Raw genomic sequence first — 19,944 nt, 5'->3', positions numbered from 1 at the left:
TGGAATTCTCTGGGCAAGAACAATGGAGTGGGTTGCCATTCCCTTCTCCAGGGAATCTTCCCAATCCAGGGACCGAATCCAGGTCTCCTGCATTGGCAGGCAGAATCTTTACTGTCTGGGCCACCAGGGAAGCCCATACCCTATGTATGAATACATAGATCACTACATATACATTTCTATACATGCATACATAGTATACGTTTGTACAGATACTATATATAATACTTATATATAAAGATATCTGTCTGTCTATGTATACAATGTATGTACTATATATTTTATATATGTGTATATATTATGTATGTATATACTAGTATACACATATACACATATATCTATAATACACAAGACAAATACTCTGTATACATATAGTATATGTAAGTGTATACATTATGCATAGTAGTAGTAATAGTTGTGCATACTCAGTCTTGTCCAACTCTTTGCAACCCCACAGACTATAGCTGCCAGGCACCTCTGTCCATGGGATTTTCCAGGCAAAAATACTGGAGTGGGTTGCCATTTCCTACTCCAGGGGATCTTCCCAACACAGGGTTTAAACCCTTGTCTCCTGAGTCTCCTGCATTGCAGGCAGATTCTTTACTGTTGAGCTACTCTGGGGAAGCCCTATTATGTATAGTATATATGTGTATACATGTGTGTGTATGTGTATATCTATATTTAGTATATGTGTATATATATTATCTACAGTTTATATGTGTGTATATGTTTTATATATATGTTATATACGAAAACATGTCAACAGTTGCACAGAGGAAATTTTCCAGATTTGTAAACTAAGCAGTGAGGTTCTTTCATGCAATGACTATCAAAGCTTTGTGACACAGTAATAAGATGTTGTCTCCATAAGCTCCAAGGTATTTTTGAATCACCTTCTCACATGAAACTACCTACAGTATTGTCATTGCTGTTCAGTTGCTAAGCTGTGTGTCCAACTCTGAGAGCCCATGGACTGCAGCCTGCCAGGCTCCTCTGTCCGTGGAATGTTTCAGGCAAGAACACTGGAGTGGGCTGCCATTTTCCTACTCCAGGGGATCTTCCTGACCCAGGGTTTGAACCTGCATCTCTTGTATCTCCTGCATTGGCAGGTGGATCCTTTGCCACTGAACGACTTGAGAAGCGCCCGCAAATCTCAATATCTCGTTTCCATTGGGAACCATGTGTCTCTATTTACCCACTCAAAACAAAGCACAGAGACTTAGGAAACAAAGGTAAGAATGTGTGAGGTCCGCCAGTCAGTATGGCTGCTATCCAAAAGTCTAGAAGCAATAAATGCTGGAGAGGGTGTGGAGAAAAGGGAACCCTCTTACACTGTTGGTGGGAATGCAAACTAGTACAGCCGCTATGGAAAACAGTGTGGAGATTTCTTAGAAAACTGGAAATAGAACTGCCATATGACCCAGCAATCCCACTTCTGGGCATACACACTGAGGAAACCAGATCTGAAAGAGACATGTGCACCCCAATGTTCATCGCAGCACTGTTTATAATAGCCAGGACATGGAAGCAACCTAGATGCCCATCAGCAGACGAATGGATAAGGAAGCTGTGGTACATATACACCATGGAATATTACTCAACCATTAAAAAGAATTCATTTGAATCAGTTCTAATGAGATGGATGAAACTGGAGCCCATTATACAGAGCAAAGTAAGCCAGAAAGATAAAGAACATTACAGCATACTAACACATATATATGGAATTTAGAAAGATGGTAATGATAACCCTATATGCAAAACAGAAAAAGAGACACAGACAGAACAGACTTTTGGACTCTGTGGGAGAAGGCGAGGGTGGGATGTTTCTAAAGAACAGCATGTATATTATCTATAGTGAAACAGATCACCAGCCCAGGTGGGATGCATGAGACAAGTGCTTGGGCCTGGTGCACTGGGAAGACCCAGAGGAATCGGGTGGAGAGGGAGGGGGGAGGGGGGATCGGGATGGGGAATACATGTAACTCCATGGCTGATTCATGTCAATGTATGACAAAACCCACTGCAATGTTGCGAAGTAATTAGCCTCCAACTAATAAAAATAAATGAAAAAAAAAAGAATGTGTGAGGTCCTTGAGAGTGATGGGGGTTATATCTTATTTATCTTTGTGTTCTAATTACCTAGCATTGTGCCTTTTCTAAAATGGACACAAATATCCATTAAAATAATATAATTCAATTCAAGCCAATGTGTTCTCACTATTCACTGCCTACATAAATACATTTATGAGTACCAGGCTAATTACAAAATAAATGGAACTGTAGTTTGTACTCCTTGATCTCATGGAGGTTACAATCAGCTATGGAAACAAACACATAAAACAATTCAAGAATAATAATCCAACTCTTTGGGCTGCTTAATGAGGGAAAGGTGAATTTTTCACTATAGGTTTTCAGAAGGATGAAAATGAGCCAAATGAAACTGAAAGTCAATTTATCAGCTGCTTCTTCATTGAACATGCAAATTTGTTCTCTGTTCAGTTATAAAGACATCAGAATTTGATTCATAGGTTTACTATTTTAGTTAATGGAATGAGGCAGACATTAACAGAGTGACATCATAACAAACTCGAACGGGGAAAACAAAACAAATAAGCCAACACTGATTCACTTGAAATTTAACATCATCTAGTCTGGGTAAATATCCTAAAGAACTGAGGGATTGCTGCCCCCAAGAGGTTAATAAAAAAAAAATTCCAAAATAAAAAGGATGACTCATTTAAGTTCAGGAGTCCAACAACTGAGAAGTGAAGACATAGGGTTGGCCTTATTTTATAAGAAAGGGAGACCCGAGCCCACTGATTCTGGAAGAAAAAAGGAAAGAAGGTTGTATGGAGCTTGTCAACAAGGAGAGGAGCTTGTAGCAAAGGAAAGAAAAGGTGAGTTTTGCTCCAATGAACATCAGCGGCAACTTCTTTGGGGAGTCTTAGCAGCTTCTGAGTTTTTTCTTTTGTCACTTTTGCCCTTATTTCTCTGTAGATACTAGTGTTTAATAACAGTGAAGCATGCCTAAGGGGCTCTATCAGTTCAGTCGCTCAGTCGTGTCCGACTCTTTGTGACCACAAGGACTGCAGCACACCAGGCTTCCCTGTCTATCACCAGCTCCCAGAGTTTGCTCAAACTCATGTCCAAGTCAGTGATGCCATCCAACCATCTCATCCTCTGTCACCCCCTTCTCCTCCTGCCTTCAATCTTTCCCAGCATCAGGGTCTTTTCTAATGAGTCAGCTCTCCGTATCAGGTGGCCAGAGTATTGGAGCTTCAGTTTCAGCATCAGTCCTTCCAATGAATATTCAGGACTGATTTCCTTTAGGATGGACTGGTTGGATCTCCTTGCAGTCCAAGGGACCCTGAAGAGTCTTCTCCAACACCACAGTTCAAAAGCATCAATTCTCCATGCTCAGCTTTCTTTATGGTCCAACCCTCTATGCTCTCTGCTTATTTCAATTATTTAAGAAAAGCTATGGTATGGTCTTGTCTTACTCAACAATAGGCCAGAGGAGGGTAACCTCCATCAGAATTAACCCTTGGCATTAACCCTGGGGGTCCAGTAGTTAAAACTTCCAATGCAGGTGACACAGACTTGATCCCTGGTTGGGGAATTAAGATCCCACATGACCCCAAGATTCGGTCAAAGAAAAAAGAATTAACCCTTGCATGTAGTAGAAGTGAAAGCCTGTAGACAAAAATCTGTGCCCAATGGAACTCTTCTTAAAGTAACAGGCAGAAGGAAAGGAGTGTGGGGCCCAGACTCTTCCTGTTGTTATTCAGTTGCTACATTATGTCCAACTCTTTGAGACCACATGGACTGTAGCTGGCCAAGCTCCTCTGTCCTTCACCACCTCCCAGAGTTTGCTCAGATTCATGTCCATTGAGTCGGTGATGCCATCCAACCATCTCATCCTCTGTTGTCCCCTTCTCCTCCTGCCTTCCCCAGCATCAGGATCTTTTCTAATGAGTCAGCTCTTCACATCAGGTGGCCAAAGTATTGGAACTTCAGCTTCAGCATCAGTCCTTCCAACGAAAATTCAGGGTTAATTTCCTTTAAGGTGGACTGTCTTGATTTCCTTGGAGTCCAGGGGATTCTCAAGAGTCTTCTCTGGCACCGCAATTCAAAAGCATCATCTTATAGCATGAGTAGTTTAATTACCAGAAGTCTCTAATAGCAACTTATAATCTGTGTTGGTTTCAGGAACTCTGCATATTAAGTCATACTTCTAATATTCAGTTAGAAAAGCATGTGTAAATCAGGTGGGCAGAAAAAGGAGACAGTGGAGGTTGAAAACAACCTTTGTCTCTATCATCGGATGTATTCGGGATTTATGCTTGGAGAGTCACATGGCCACCAACTTGAGAGCTTCGCTGTAAATGCTTTTCTCCTAAGTGCGGTTGACTTAGGTCTCTCTGTGCCTGACCTGAGCCCCACTTCGTAATCCCACACAGAGGGACTGGTCGTGTGGAATCCTTTGCCAGTTCACACATGTACTGATGCTCCTCCAGCCAAATCCACGTCATCCAAGGTCAGGACTGCATCCTACCTTGCACAAAGACAGTGTCCCCCAGGCAAGCCGAGTGACATGGACACTGGATCTACCCCTCCGAGGTGCATTCTTTCCCTTAAGAGCTAGAAGCAGTTGCTCGAGCTGGCTGTGACAAGAGCCCTGCAGTTCCAGGGCTGGGAAAGCAGAAAGAGTCGCAGGAGGGAGCGGGGAGGAGATGAACAGCAAACAGATGGATGCTTGTGATGGAGAGACAAAGATGGGATCCGACGAGTCTGGAAGAGAAGGGAAATCGATTTTAGGACAGATGTCGGCTGGTAAGGATGGAGCCAAGACAGTCAGAAGCAACAGCTGAGGATTCTCTAGGCAAAAAGCCCAAAATGAGTTTAAGGGGAAATTAGCTTGTTTAAAGGGGTAGCTTAGAACTCACTGGTTCTAACATGGTTCCTATCTGTTGTTGGTTAGTCACTAAGTTGGGTACCCCTGTGGACTGTAGCCCACGAGGCTCCTCTTTCCATGGGATTTCCCAGGCAAGAGTACTGGAGTGGGTCAGCATTTCCTTCTCCTGACCCAGAGATTGAACCTGCATCTCTTGCTTGACAGGTGAATTCTTTACCACGTGGTTGTTCGGTCATAAGTTCATCTTCATCAGGTGGGCAGTACAAAGAATAGCACCGGATGTGTTCTTAGACTTACTTTAATTGCAATCATCTCTGCCTCGTTGCCTGAAGAATTGCATAGTGGTGATGCTGTAGGTATTGAGCAACGGAATATTTTCTGCTAGAGCAGTAAACAAGGGTGTCACAAGCATCAGCCTTTGCAGCCCTCCACCTGGAGCCCTGAGGGAACTCAGGGCTGAAAAGAACACCTGCCTTCTAGCAGCCATCGGAATACAGCCACTCCCTGCTCTGAACACTCAGGAAAGTCGGGATGTGAAAACACGGGATACTGGCCCCAGAGATGAGGTGCATATCACAGGAATGATTTCAGACAGCCCTGGCTCTTGCCTCTTCTCAACCAGAGAAAAGCCCCAAATCCCTTGACATACCCCATTTCTTTAATTAGCAGTATCTTTTGATGTTCCCAAGTACCTGCCCTTTGCTGCAAAACTCCTACATTTCCTAGCTCCTCCCCTTGCAGGAACAGCTTGGAGAAGTTTCTCAGAGCTACCTGAAATGCCGTCTCGCGGGCTGAAATAAAACTTAACTCTCGTCTCTGACACTGGGCTTTTTTTTTTTTTTTTTTTAATCAGCAGTATCCATGCCAAACAGACATACTGTCTTAAGCTCTGTCTTTCTGAGCTTCATACAGAGATTTGTAATATATCTTCCATAGAAGTTTATGAAAATGTCTGTAATAGGGGGAAGCCTCACGCTCATTCATGTCCAACCCTTTGCAACCCCATGGACTGTAGCCCGCCAGGCTCCTCTGTCCGTGGGATTTTCCAGGCAGGAACACTGGGGTCGGTTACCGTTTTCTTCTCCAGGGGATCTTCCCAACCCAGGGATCGAACCCGAACCCAAACCCGAGTATCCTGTGTCTCCTGCACTGAACCAAACAATTTGGTTCAGACTAAAAGTTCAGACTATAAACAAAAGTTAAAATCAGAAAGAACTTTTAATGTGGAGACATTTTTGAAGACCTAGGGGAAGTTGAATACAGATGTGGAAGCCACGGGGTTGTAGTGAACTCAAAGAGACGCCGCCAAGATCCCACTGCAGGAAGCACTGGGCCCCAGCTGCTGGCAGGGAGGTCACAGGCAGCCTCCGCATGTCAGCCCTATGAAATGGACTATTTCCTGTCACAGCAATAAACAAGGATGCCACAGCCATCAGCCACTCCAGCCCTCCAAATGTGAATTTCTGAACCCACGGGGAGCCCGGGAAAAAAACAATGCCTGTGATCTGATAGGTCTCAGCCTGCCACCACTCCCCACTATGAGGAGGAGCTAAGCATGTGAAAAATCAGATCACAGGATGCTGGTCCCAGATAGCTGAGATACTCACTAAACGAATGATTTCAGGAAGCCCAGATTCTTGCATCTTCTCATACATAGATATAGCACAACAGTGCTATATATTCCTTAACTTGATATTTCCTGGTTTTCCTTAATTAACAGTAATCTTCTGGTGTTCAGACTACCTGCCCCTTATTATAAGCTTCTATATAACCTGATTGCCCACCCGTCACCCTCACCCCCACCCTCCTATCCCACTCCCCCCAACCATTGTTCAGAAGTAAATTTTCAGCTTATCCTCAAAAACCAGCTATGAAAAACCCCTTTTGGGATTCAGCTTTGTTAGCCTATTTTTTTGTCTTAGAGTGGAAAGTGATTTTTCTGCTGAGCTAATATTTCCATGTGTCCACATCAGTTATTATCTCAGGAGTAAATCTTTTCAGATATTTGGTGAAGAAACTCTCCTCTTTGATCATTTCACACTGTAAGTAAAACAGTGACTATTTTTAGCTAGCAAAAACAAATCCTCAACTTGTATTTAAAGACCCTGCATCCTCCAGAAATAGACGGTAAATGTGAAATACCTTACTAAAAAAGAAATGTAAGCAGCATCTCGTTTGGAGCATACACGTTCCAAAAAAACTGATTCAATGACAAAGTGAGGACGTTTTTAGCATGCTTTCCCAGCTGAGACCAAACAGATGCCTCCCCGTTTGAGGGGGTGCCACGGGGAATCGTCTGAGCAGTCATCATGTACGTATGCTCAACAGGATTCAGCGTAAACAATGGGAAACTGCACTCTGGTAGGAAATTGACGATATTCGATTGTTTCCTTCGACAGACTCGTACTTAGAAACACAGGGATGGCTTGTTGTTTCAAAATTTTCATCTCTGTAGCCAGAATGGTGTGCTTCCCAGAGGCGCAGTGGTAAAGAACCCGCCTGCCAGTGCAGGAGACGCAGGAGACCTGGGTTTGATCCCTGGGTCGGGAAGATCCCCTGGAGATCTGGACTACTGGAAGTGGCAATCCATTCTAGTATACTTGCCTGGAAAATTCGACAGAGGAGCCTGGCAGGCTGAAGTCCAAGGGGTCTCAAAAGCATCGGACACGACGGAGCACATACACATACATGCAGGCAGAATGGTGGGCTGCAAAGATGACATCCATAATGCCAGTCCTAGAAACCATTAATCCTAAATAGTTACGAGGTACCTACTGTGCACGAGACACATTGCTCAGAAAACCCAAGAGGCTACTGTATCAAAGACTTCTTGCAAGTGACTTAGCTCTTAACGCAGTGCCTGGCTTTGCCTAGCTGCCAGGAAGTCTGGCACACCACCTGGACCCACCAGTTTGGGTACCTCCCTCAGTCCTCAACTAAGAAGGCTGTGCATCGTGGGGAATTCACTGAAATGTCAGATCTGGGGGGCGGGGGGTGGCCCCTCAGGAAGGAAGGGCTGTAGAAGGTGGAAACGATCCAGGAACTGTGCATGACCGTCCACAAAGGGACACGTGCCGGAGTTCTACATGCAAATGTCCTTGCTCAGTCGTCCTTCTGTGGTTCAAGGGCAATTTGTCCAGCTGTTCCTGACGCTCAGTGTCTCCCCTCTGCTCCAACTAAAAAAAAAAAACCAGTCCCAGTACATCTTTCTAAAAGAGAATGGGCCAATTAGAAGTAAAGACGCATCCCAAGTTTACATGGTCGGTTTTGTTTCCCTGGTAGCTCAGATGGTAAAGAATCCGCCTGCAGTGCAGGAGACCTAGGTTTGATTCCTGGGTCGGGAAGATTCCCCTGGAGAAGAGAATGGCACCCCACTCCACTATTCTTGCCTGGAGAATCCCATGGACAGAGGAGCCTGGCAGGCTACAATCCATGGGGTTGCAAAGAGTCGGACAGGACTGAGCGACTAACACTTTCAGTTTCTCTTGTTTATAAACTTGACATAACTTCCTAGTTTCTTATGTTTCCAGCATCCCCTATGCTTTTTGTCCTCTAGCGCCTATCAGACCAGCATCTTTAGGGTGGTCCTCTGCTGAGACTGATTCACCAGAATTCACTCCCTGGAACAGAATCACAATTGACCCAGCAAGGTGGGACACCAGCCTGTAAAGGCAAATTCTAACCAGATGGTGGCGCTGTTGCAAAGGCAAAGCTGAATGGATAAACCCACAGGAACTTGTTTTGATAAGTAACATTGTCCAGAATTTACACGCACAGACGCCAAAATTGAATTAAAGCTTGTATATGACATTTTTACCCCCGTTAACAATAATTATAATGGACTTGTAATTGTAGAACTAGACACATATTTTAACCTTGTGATCACTGCAGCATGTTTTCCTACAACGTGTAGCTTTGCAGTTTACTTTCTTCTATAGTAAGTCCTCAGTTTTGAACATCACAATCATTTAATTACTTAGAAACAATTGAAGTGTTAAAAATTGGGAATGTTTTTAAAAATTTGGTATATTCTTTGAACTATATAGAGATCATGGATATAAATGTTTTAAACTCTGAAAATGAGAATAATGCAATGCTAAGTGAAAAGTTTGTATATGAAATTCTAATCCATAGTAAAAGTCTAATTTTGGCTATTGGTCTCTATTTCAGAGCAGTGGAATTACAATGCTTTTAATTATAATCAAAAGTGCAATGAGGTATCACCTCACACCTGTCAGGCTATTATAAAAAAATAAAAAAGAGAAGTGTTGGCAAGGATATGGCAAAATTGGAACCCTTGTACACTCTTGATGGGAATGTTAAATGACACAGCTGCTATGAGAAACAGTATGAAGGTCACTCAAAAACAGAACCACCAGATGCTCCAGGAATCCCACTTCTGGGTATATATTCAAAGAATTGAAATCAGGATCTTGACGGGACATCTATATTCCCACGATCTTTACAGAATTATGCATAATAACCAGGACGTGGAAACAACCGAAACATTCATCAACAGACAAATGGATAAAGAAAAGTTAGCAAATACATGCTGTCGTGCTTTTAGTCGCTCAGTCACACCCGACACTGTGATTCTTTGAGATTGGAGATATCTTTACCTAAAGCAAATTAATTTTTAGAATTCTAAATTCTAGAAATAGTAAAAAAAAAACCTATGTGTCCATGTTACGTCTCACAAACAATGGAGCAAACTGTTTGATCTCTTTACCTCAAGAAAACAGGTTTTTAAGGTCTCTTTACTCCATGCCTCAGTTGATTTTTTTTTTTATATTTAGTTATTTTCTTTCGGGCTGAGCTGGGTCTTCATTGCGGCATGTGGGCTTTCTCTAGTTGCTGCTTCGTTGCGGTGTGCGGGCTCCTCTTTGCCGTGACTTTTGCTTTTCTTTGATTCAGTGAGCATGGGCTCCAGGCATGTGAGCTTCAGTAGCTCTATAGCACGTGGGATCTTCCCGGGCCAGGAATGGAACTGGTATCCCTTGCATTGTAAGGCCAACTCTTAATCACTGCACCACCAGGGAAGCCCAGCCTCAGTTGATTTTTACAGACCATTTCTTACAAACTAAATAATTCTTTAAAAAAAAAAAACTGAATTGCCTGTTCTCTGGAAGTCTTAACTTTAGGTGGCAGGATGCCAAATGATATGACTGGCCCCCCCAAACTGAGTCGCTATGGCATCCGAGCCCAGCTGTAATAATTGTGATTATTTGATTATTTATTGTCGCTGTGGAAGGTACTTTTTCTCATTTAACCCTGATAAAACCTTCAGATTTGTAATTGAGGATACTGAGGCCTTGATAACGATCATGAAGCTAATGAGTGGCAGAGCCAGTCCCCAGAGGCAAGACCCCTTAGCTTCTAAGTGCTTTTACTCACATATTCTTGGCTTCTCTCCATCGAGTCAGGACACTTGGGCTCATCATTACACTGTCTATGCTTAGCCGCGCAGTCATGTCTGACTTTTTGTGACCCTGGACTATAGCCCACCAGGTTCCTCTGTCCATGGGGATTGTCCAGGCAAGAATACTGCAGTGGGTTGCCATGCCCTCCTCCCGGGGATCTTCCCGACCCAGGGATCGAACTCAGGTCTCCCGCATTGCAGGCGGAGTCTTCACCAGCTGAGCTACCAGGGAAGGCCTGGGGCCATCATTAGGACTGGCCTTTAATTGGAACCTGAACCTAACAAGTTTTCCGGGCACTCCGAGTTTTGGCAGATGGATGGGACTTCAGAAATCCCATGCAGGCGTGCAAATGTCAAGAGCTGCACTGGTTGGGCTGGTCCAGCCTGTGCCTGTCCTGTCGAGGGAGGCCCACAGCTCTGAGATGCCTCCTGCAGTGCCGCCTCAGAGGGCAGGAACTGTCCGCGGGTGGTTCCTGCATTGCACAACGTAATTCATGTCTGCCCACATAAGCGTGATTTACTGCCCTGGGATTCAATGGGAGCAATGTGTTTGCTAACTGATACACATAACGAGCGAGGGTGGAACAAAATAAATACCACATGCTCTGTTCTAGGTAAAGCTCTTTTGATTAAGTAAAACAAAATTCCAAAGACTATGAAATAAAAGTATTTAATATAAGGAGGGTGGCTCAGTGGTAGAGAATCCACCTGCCGATGCAGGAAATGAGGGTTTGATCCTTGGTCCGGGAAGATCCCCTGGAGAAGGAAGAGGCAACCCACTCCAGTATTCTTGCCTGGGAAATCTCATGGACAGAGGAGCCTGGTGGGCAACAGGCCAGGGGGTCACAGAGAGTTGCACATGACTTAGTGACTAAACAGAAACATGGGGAGTTCACCATAATCAAACCGAAAGCAGCAGCCCAGTGGGCTAGGGCTTTTCTGAGAATATGACAGTTCTGGAGGATGGAGTGTTCTCAGCCGCCCAGCAGCGGGGCCCGAGAGCCAGCTTTCAAGAACCTCGCTCCAACCCTCCATCACACACTACACGCCCACTGCTTCTTTCATCGCCTGAGCACAGGACGACTCTTAGTCCCTTCACCTACAGCCAGAAAGAACTTGGGGGCATCCTTCCTGCCCACAGAGCGGGGACCGTGTGCCCTTATGGAGGGAAGCCTAAGCCCTCCCCCCGCTTCTTAAATGAGGACACACCATCGCGATCTCCACAAATAATCAACCCCAATCCACTGCGTGTATTTTGTGTGTCCGTTAAGTCTACCGGCTCCAAAAGTCCTCTGGGAGCCAATGGATTTGCTATTCTGCCCACGTTCTACTGATTCTGCAGAAGGAAGGGGTGGTCTCTGGTCCCAGGGAAGGCTGGTCAGAGGGGTAAAGGGCCGAGCTGGTCCCAGAAAGGAGAGGAAAATGGAGACTCACACTGTGGCATGCACTTGTTTATATGCACTAAACATCTGTGGTTAAACGCATCTCATCTCTCCCAGCATTTATTTCCTTCCAAAAAGGCACCTCTCTCTTCTACGTGAAAAACTCACACTTGTCCTATTTATATAACATCGACTCTATTTCTCAGAAACTGACAACTCTAGCCTTAGTATGCTAAAAGCACATGCCCTGGGGGACATGTTTAAACTTTCTTAGATTAACTGACAATAAAATGTGCTGTTTTGAAATTGATTCAAAAATTTCCCCCCATAACTACAAAGGAAAGGGGCTCCGTTAACTCTTTCCCATGCAAACATGTAAACTGAAGTCCAGAGAGGTTCACTGTCTTGTTAAAATGACAAAGCAATGAGCTAGGACTAAAGTTCAGGTCTCCAGATTCCTAAAGCCACCTCCCAGTTCAGTTCAATCGCTCAGTCATGTCCGACTCTTTGCGACCCCATAGACTGCAGCACACCAGGCCTCCCTGTCCATCACCATCTCCCAGAGTTAACTCAAACTCATGTCCATTGAGTCGGTGATGCCATCCAACCATCTCATCCTCGGTCGTCCCCTTCTCCTCCCACCTTCAATCTTTCCTAGCATTAGGGTCTTTTCCAATGAGTTAGCTCTTCACCTCAGATGGCCAGAGTATTGGAGTTCCAGCTTCAGCAGCTCACATCCACTTCCCAGTACCAATTTCTGCACAGGGGAGACATGAATGGCCCTCTAACATGGCCCATCCCAGAGGCACATGATCTTCAACTTTTCAATTTTTCCAGGATTTTTCTCCCCCACTTCCCTTTGCCCTGAAAGGCAAAACTGTCCTAAATGTTTGTCTCCAGGCTCTGAGTTTATATCTGCTCCAGAAATTCTTCACCCTACTGCTAGCCCTAGGAGGCCTACAAGCAGGTATTTTTCATATGTCATCCAGTTTTCCCTCCATAGTCCCAGCAGGAGTCTTGATCCAAATTGCCTAGTTTATTATTCCTCTTATTGAAGTTTCTTGGAGCTGGACCTGTGTTACCTCGTTTAATTGAGTTCAGAGGTAGAACGAATAGAAACAGTAAAAGAATAGAAATAGAGTAGCAAGTATCAGAGTTATTTAGAATTATGTAAATCTTAAGACTAAACGAATAGATATTATTTATATGTTGGCATAGTGAATGTTTGGTATGATGAACAAATCTTTTGAACTTAGGCATCTTTGGAAAGGCCTTTCTATGTTTATAGACTTTCCCAGATTATCAGTTCTGCCTGCCCATACAAGAAGTCAGAACTTAATCTCCCAGCCTCCTTTACAGCTAAGCGCAGCCCTGGGCCTTAAACTTTGTGGAACACCTTAGTCCATCCAACTGTGCCCTGGAGATGGTCCAGGCAGTGGGCTTGTGCGCTGGGCAAGGACGGTCTTTGCCTCCGGGGGGCGACAGTGCTCAAGTCTGAAACACCTGAATCTCTCTTTCTCTGCTGTGAGCTGTTGGAATCCGCATCTTCCGAAAAGCAGATGCCAAGCCCGGCTTCAAGGAGCAAGGATGCTATCGGGGGAAATGCCTGGGCGAGGGAAAACGGTCAAAAGCCCACCAAAGGTTTGGGAGAGCCTTGAGGGCGGGATGCGACCCCGACCCCTGAGTAAAGACGAGAAAAGCCAGCGCTGGGTGCCCCGCAGCCTAGCGGAAGGCTTGGCAAAGCCGCCGGGGGAGTCCTCCAGCCCCAGTCGGCTGTCAGGGAAGTTGCTCATCTCGCAGGACCCGAGCGTCCCTCCCGTCCCTTCTCCCCGGGGTCACCGCCTGGGGGGCCGCCCACGGGAGGAGGGGCCTCGCTGGCAAACGGCGCTGGATTGCCAAGCCAGGCATCTGGACACCTGGGATGCTTTCCCAACCACGGCGCGGCCTGGGATGCCTGATCAAAGGATTTTCTGTAAATAATACGGTGCCACAATACTTACAAAGCAGGTGAGTCAGGGGAAGAGATTGCTGTTGCCCGCATCTGCCTTGGCACGCTGCCCCCTCCGCCCCGCAGGTGATACGGAAGGGAGGTGGGCCTGGGGACACCCGGCTCAGCGCTTCCCGCTCCGACAGTGCTGCGTGGGAAGGTGTGGGCGTCCTGTCTGGCACTTCACTCCGGATACCAGGCCTTGCCCTCCTGACCCCGCGGTGTCCCGTCCTCCCCTTCCTCCTCCTCCCCATTCCTAAGCCCTGGTTGTGTTTATCTGTATCTTCATTGTTTCCTTCGGAGAGCCAATGATGGATGAAGCCTTGAGCTGTTTGTCCGGTTGCGCAAACGGACTGGGCACTGAACGGGTTACCTTAGCTGGGAATGTCATTAAATCCAGAGAGCAGCCAGGGTGAAAACACAGAGTGAAGAACACTGGGGCTCCAAGACAAAGCGTAAATGACTTCGTCCTGAGCTCAAGTGATTACAGAGGTTTTAAAAAGCAGTGGTCTTCAAACTGTGGGACAAAGTCCTGGATAACTTCAGTCCAATCAGTTTCCAGAGGCTTAAATGTCCTATCTCCTCCTTTCCAAATTGACCTGCCTGAAGATGTGCCTGTGATGGAAGGACATACTGCCTTTCCACCTGCTTCACAGCTGGGTCTCCCACCTTAAAGGTAAAAAGGTATCTTACTATGGTGCATCTCCTGCAGGTGAAACAGTTTCTTGGACATCAAATAAACGGATGATTTGAAAAACTGTCAGCAAAATCACAGCCCCAAAGCATGCGTCTCATGCATCTTTTTAAGACCTGCATTTTCAATAAGAATTTTCTTTTTGTTCTGTAATTTTTATCTTAATCAAATAGTAAAGCTTAGGATGTTTGTTGTTTTGATCAACCTGCCAATAAGTGAAAGATAATCCAAAAGAAAAATATTAACACTTTGATCCCAGGAAAAATTTTAAAATATTAACATATTTTTGTTGCAGATAATAAATGATCAGTAGGACTTTCTATTATAAATATAAATTACATTAGGATAAAATTCTGTGTAGAATGATAAAATTTCAAGAAGAAAGAGCAATGTCAAATGTCTGAATAGAATTTAAATGGAATATGTTCAGGTATATAAATGTACAATGCTAAGTGTCAAACAACAACAGAGTATCAAAGAGTAACATTCAACCAGCTACATTTAAATGAATGACATAGAAGCTTAAAGAATATCAATATTTATAAAATGTCAGATATTACATCCTTTATTCCTTCAGAGTATGATGACAAATTCTAAGTTATATTAAAACTATATGAGGGTACATAATCTTTCTAAAACATTTTTATGGGATACATAAGCAGAAGAAATTTTTTAAACACTGTTACAGGAGTCTAATAAAAAGCCTGCCTCTTTGGTTTCATAGTGAACAGTTCATTCCCCATCCATTCATTGGGTGACATTCCAGCTGAGCTCGACTGGTGTGGTAGAAAACATCAGAGACAGACAGAATAGAGATCCAGCTTTTTCATCAATTCATTTTGTAACCGGTGGCAGTCAGTAAACCTGTCTCTTTGCTCCTCATCTGTAAAATGAAACGACTGGACAACAGTTGAACAGTTGAACCTGGAAGTTATTCCACTCTGTCACTATATGTTTTTCTTGAATGTCTTCTGAGTTTGTCCTTCTCTTTTCTTTCTCAATCACTGTAAGTCCTTTTCGAGGTAACATAAACACAGTTGGGAGTAGGAAGGAAAACTTTAACTATCCTGTTTCCTCTTCACTAAAGAGAATGTGCTTCTCTAAGACTTACAGAGTAGAATGAATGGACAAGTAATCAATTAAAAAACCTGCACAGCCTTTACAGTAATTTTTGAGACTTCATGAAGAATCCCCCAATCCCGTGAAGTGGAAACTGGTGTACATAGGATTTCCCTTGACACCATGCATTCATAACCTGGAGTCCATGATAGAATCTGAGGGGTTCAAAAACTTGAGTAGAAAAAGAGAAATACAGCTTAACTTCCACTAACCTTTTAGTTAAGTATTTCCTTCAATTATAGCTGCAGGTAATAACCGGAGTGGTGTTAGCATTACTGTTTGTTCCTATGTCACCCATAAAAATTAGTTTCTTGTCATAGTACAGGTCTCAAAATATCATTTATGCTCTTTACTATTGTGCAATTATGGGTGCTTATTAGATTTGGCACTAGCTCCTGTTTACTTTATGCAAAGAGGCATATGTATAACTACATACACACATATATAAAACTATTTCTGTATAACAAAGTTGGTTTTCATATTTTGATAACTATTTCAACATAATTTCTTTTGTAATTCTCTGTATTATATTTTATGAGTTTAAAATTGTTCTGAGAAGCTGATCTTAAGGCTGACCAGATTGCCAAAGGCACCCATCCTTGGCACATCCTCACAAAGACTGAGATTACCCTGGCATGAATACAGACAGAAAAATCATTAAAGGGCCACTGGGGCAGCATGGAGCAATTGACAGCAGCCACTCTTAATCTGGAAAACTGCCAATTATGGCTCTATCAGGTTCCCCTGGTGGCTCAGGTGGTAGAGAAATTGCCTTCAATGCAGGAGACCTAGATTCAATGCCTGGGTCAAGGAAGATCCCCCCAGAGAAGGGAATGGCAGCCCACTCCAGTATTCTTGCCTGGAGAATTCCATGTACAGAGGAGCCTGGCAGGCTACATCCAGTCCATAGTTCGAAAACAGTGGACAAGACTGAGTGACTTTCACTTTCAGTTGAGTGAAGAACCCTGAGGACCAACCAGGAACACCAACTTAAAGACAGAGTCGGGGTGGGGGCGGGAAGAAAAAATAAAAATTGTTTTTTTTAGAAATCCCGGAAGCCCAGGGTAAAACAGGAGGATAGGAGGGGCCCACTTCGGGATGCTACTTCGTTACTGGCGACAGAGGCCGATGGAATGGCCAGCGGCCCGTTTCCTGTTGACTGCAGACTGCAGCCCTGGCCCGTCCCCACCACCACCACCATTCTTCAAAGGGACACACCTTCGAGAGAGCGGAACACCAGCCCGACACCACTGAATCAAAGAACTCCCAATCAGAAAAATCACTCCCACGCTCCCAAATCAAAAAATTGATCTCCCGGCTTTTCGCCAATATCCGACACGCCTAAGGGGTTTAAGCGAGCTCGCGTGGGCTCCCCTTGCTCCAGGTCCACCCGGGGGGTTCCGCCGCGGCTGAGCGCAAAGTTTCATTCAATTACACCTGCACTTTCAGAAACCATCGACTGTCAGAGAGGGTCTTCCCGCTTCTCCAGACGCCAAGCCCCCACTTCCTTCTCTGTCCCCCCGGTGGGGCGGGGATAAACGGACCCTCTGCTTAGAAGCCGGCCCGCCCCCTAAAAAAAAAAATCCTCGCCCCGCTCGTCCCTCTAGTTTAAGACCCCCCGGGGGACTCCAGCCCCAGAACCCCTCCGGCCACGCCTCAGGCTCCGCCCCCTTCTCTGCGGCCCCGGGCACCTCTCGGGCTCGGCTTCCGGAGAGCGGCGCCGTCGGCTCTGACGTAGAGGCGCGGGACTGGCCGGCCCTCCCGGGCGGCCCGAGGATTGGCCGGCGGCCGGCCCCGCCCACCCCGTCCGCGCCTCCTCTCCCAGCCCAGGCCCGCGGCCGCCCGGGTTGTCCTCGCGCCGCCGCTCATCCGCGCGCAGCCCGGCCGTTTGCCGCCCCGCCGCCTTGCAGCCTGCGTCCATGGCCACCGCCGCGACCGAGGAGCCCTTCCCCTTCCACGGCCTCCTCCCGAAGAAGGAGACCGGGGCCGCGGCCTTCCTGTGCCGCTACCCGGAGTATGACGGGCGAGGGGTGCTTATCGCCGTCCTGGACACGGGGGTCGACCCCGGGGCCCCGGGCATGCAGGTGCAGCGGCCGCCGAGGGCCCCAGCGCGGGTTCGGGGGCGGCGGGGGGACGCGGGCCTCGGAGTCCCAGTGTGCGGCCGAGGGCGAGCCGGGCGCCGGGAGGAAGCCTCGGGCTGGGAGGCGCGGGGCCCGGGGCGCCCGGGCTGGGCCCCGATCCCGGCCCAGACAAAGCGGCGGGGGCCGGCGCGGCCGGTCGGGGCGCTAATCGCCGCCCCCCCGCCCCCGGGAAGCCCCTTCCAGCCTGGCCGCCGCCAGGCCCCGGAGCCCGCGGGCTCCCTCCTGCCCAGCCCAGCGCCCTCCTCCGCCGCCGCGGCTGCCTCGTGGACCCGAGCGGCCAGTGCCCGTTATTTACCATTTTATTATTCTGGGGAGGGTGGTGTGGTGGTGGGGGGGAGGCTTCAGAGAAGAGGCAAATCAGAACTTTTCGTGTTTTGTGTGTGTGTGTGTTTTCTCACTGTCGTTCGGGTAATTTGATTTGGGGTGGAATGATTTTTTTTTAAATCTCGAAACAACGAAAGCCGCCGGTTTCAAGAAGATAAGTCAACTTCCGGAGTTGTTTGCTCCGGTAGTTTTCTATGTGCTATTTTTAAACCGTCTTCTGCAGTGTACTTGTTTAGGGTCAACTGAAACGCAGGGCTTTTTAGGCTTTTACGTAAAGAAGAACCCGATTGAGTTTGTTGTTGGTTTTTGGTTTTTTTTTACGAATTCTTCCAGGGTGCATTCAATTATGCTTTCTTTCTTTCTTTTTTTTTTTTTTTGATTTTTCAACCTCAAAATGTAAGACCACGTACTTTATCATTTTTTAAAAGACGATTTTGTTTGGCCTTCGGCACCTTTGGAATCGCTGAATCAAGGTACCCTTGTAGGTAATTTTTTTAAAAGGTTGATCTCTGTTGAAAGCCTTCTGATTAAAGTTTTCAAAGTTTGGCTTTTGTAAATTTAGCCTTAGACTTGCAGGGAAACCCAGTAGTCAGCAGAACTTCACCATTGCTCAAGGTCCCATCTCTCCAACGTCTAACCTGGCTGATTGCTGCTCTCTTTCCCTGTGTCAGCCCTTCACCTGTATGTCTTAAAACCCTGAGGTTGAGGGATTCTCTTCTCCCGCCTGCCTCTGCCCTCTCAAATCCTTGATTGTGCTCTCTTACAAGCGGGATAGCATTTGGGAAGTTAGGATGTAATTCATGGGGAAGAGGAAACTGTCAGGTCTGTAGAGAAGCCCTTCTGAGGGGTATCTTGCTTCCTCCCCTTAGTTCTTGAGCAGCGGGGCGGAGTGCCACTCACCTGCCCCTGGCCCTGCGGGGCAGCTCTGGAGCCTCAGAAGAGAAGCAGGTGATGCCTTCCCTCCTGCGCTGAATGGTCCAGTCATGATAATAACTCTGGAGACTCACAGCAGTGACAGCCATCACCTCCTCGAGACTTTATTCCTGGGTAGTGATGGTTTCATTCCGGGGTGGTGTGTGTTCCCTTTTATAGGGATAAGTGGGAGGAGAACAGCTGGAGGCCGTGGTTCACTGGCTCCTTTGTCAGGATAATAAGGGGATTGGAAGAGTTTGGAGGAGTACTGTCTGGGGAAAAGAGGCTTTTGTAGAATCTCCCAGACCTGCTCATCCCATCATTCTGTTCCTCCCTCTATAAAGTAGCAGTGACTCTCATCCCACCACGCTGCTCTGAAAATTGAGACAATTAGTTACCTGTGACTGTTTAAAGAGCTCAAGAAAACCGTTCAAGAAACTCATGTTTTTAAGCAAGGCTTAAATAACCTTGAGGGAGTTTACGCTGGATCTTAAATCGCCAGCTCTCTGAAGGATAAATGTGCGTTAGATGTGTGTGTGTGCTCAGTCCCTTCAGTCGTGTCCAATTCTTTGTGACCCCACGGACTGTAGCCCGCCAGGCTCCTCTGTCCATGGGATTCTCCAGGCAAGAACACTGGAGTGAGTTGCCATGCCCTCCTCCAGGAGATCTTCCCCACCCTGGGATTGAACCCTCATCTCTTACCTCTCCTGTTCTGGCAGGCAGGTTCTTTACCACTAGCACCACCTGGGAAGCCCTTAGATGTGTGCATGTAGCAACAAATGTTTGCACAACAGTGTATTTGAAGGGAAATGAAAATTTAACTCCTATCTTCTAACAACTTGGAGAGATTGACCTAAACATGGCCATCCAAAAAGAATTCAGTAAGGTGACTTGCAAACACGAGTGAATTTTTAAGGTATTTTTTCCCCCTCCTTAGCTGTAACAAATGTGTTTTGTAGATCTGTGTATACATCATTAAGGTAAGAAGGTAGATAAAATGGAAGGAGCAAGTGAAATAGGAAGAGGTGGTTGGACTGGACATCTGAAAAGGCAG

The 19,944-nt window shown here is 46.1% G+C and overlaps 1 protein-coding gene across 5 annotated transcripts in view; it reads left to right on the top strand.

The window, feature by feature from the left end:
- The first annotated feature begins 17,339 nt into the window (after positions 1-17,339).
- Positions 17,340-19,944, top strand: part of TPP2 (tripeptidyl peptidase 2) — a 60,555-nt gene continuing 57,950 nt past the window's right edge. For 3 of the 5 annotated variants that reach the window (XM_020881940.2, XM_020881939.2, XM_070471435.1), the window contains exon 1: positions 17,343-17,597. In XM_020881940.2, coding sequence (XP_020737599.1) covers positions 17,433-17,597 — 165 coding nt within the window. In that variant the 5' untranslated portion in view covers positions 17,343-17,432. Of the gene's footprint in view, positions 17,598-19,944 lie in introns of all 5 variants that reach the window. The other 2 variants (XM_070471436.1, XM_070471434.1) reach the window with 2 other exon arrangements.

Source organism: Odocoileus virginianus, chromosome 8 (genome assembly GCF_023699985.2).
Source record: "Odocoileus virginianus isolate 20LAN1187 ecotype Illinois chromosome 8, Ovbor_1.2, whole genome shotgun sequence".
Taxonomy (NCBI): domain Eukaryota; kingdom Metazoa; phylum Chordata; class Mammalia; order Artiodactyla; family Cervidae; genus Odocoileus; species Odocoileus virginianus.
The sequence above is the reverse complement of the archived record's forward strand: the minus strand, read 5'-3'. Positions and strand labels throughout refer to the sequence as shown.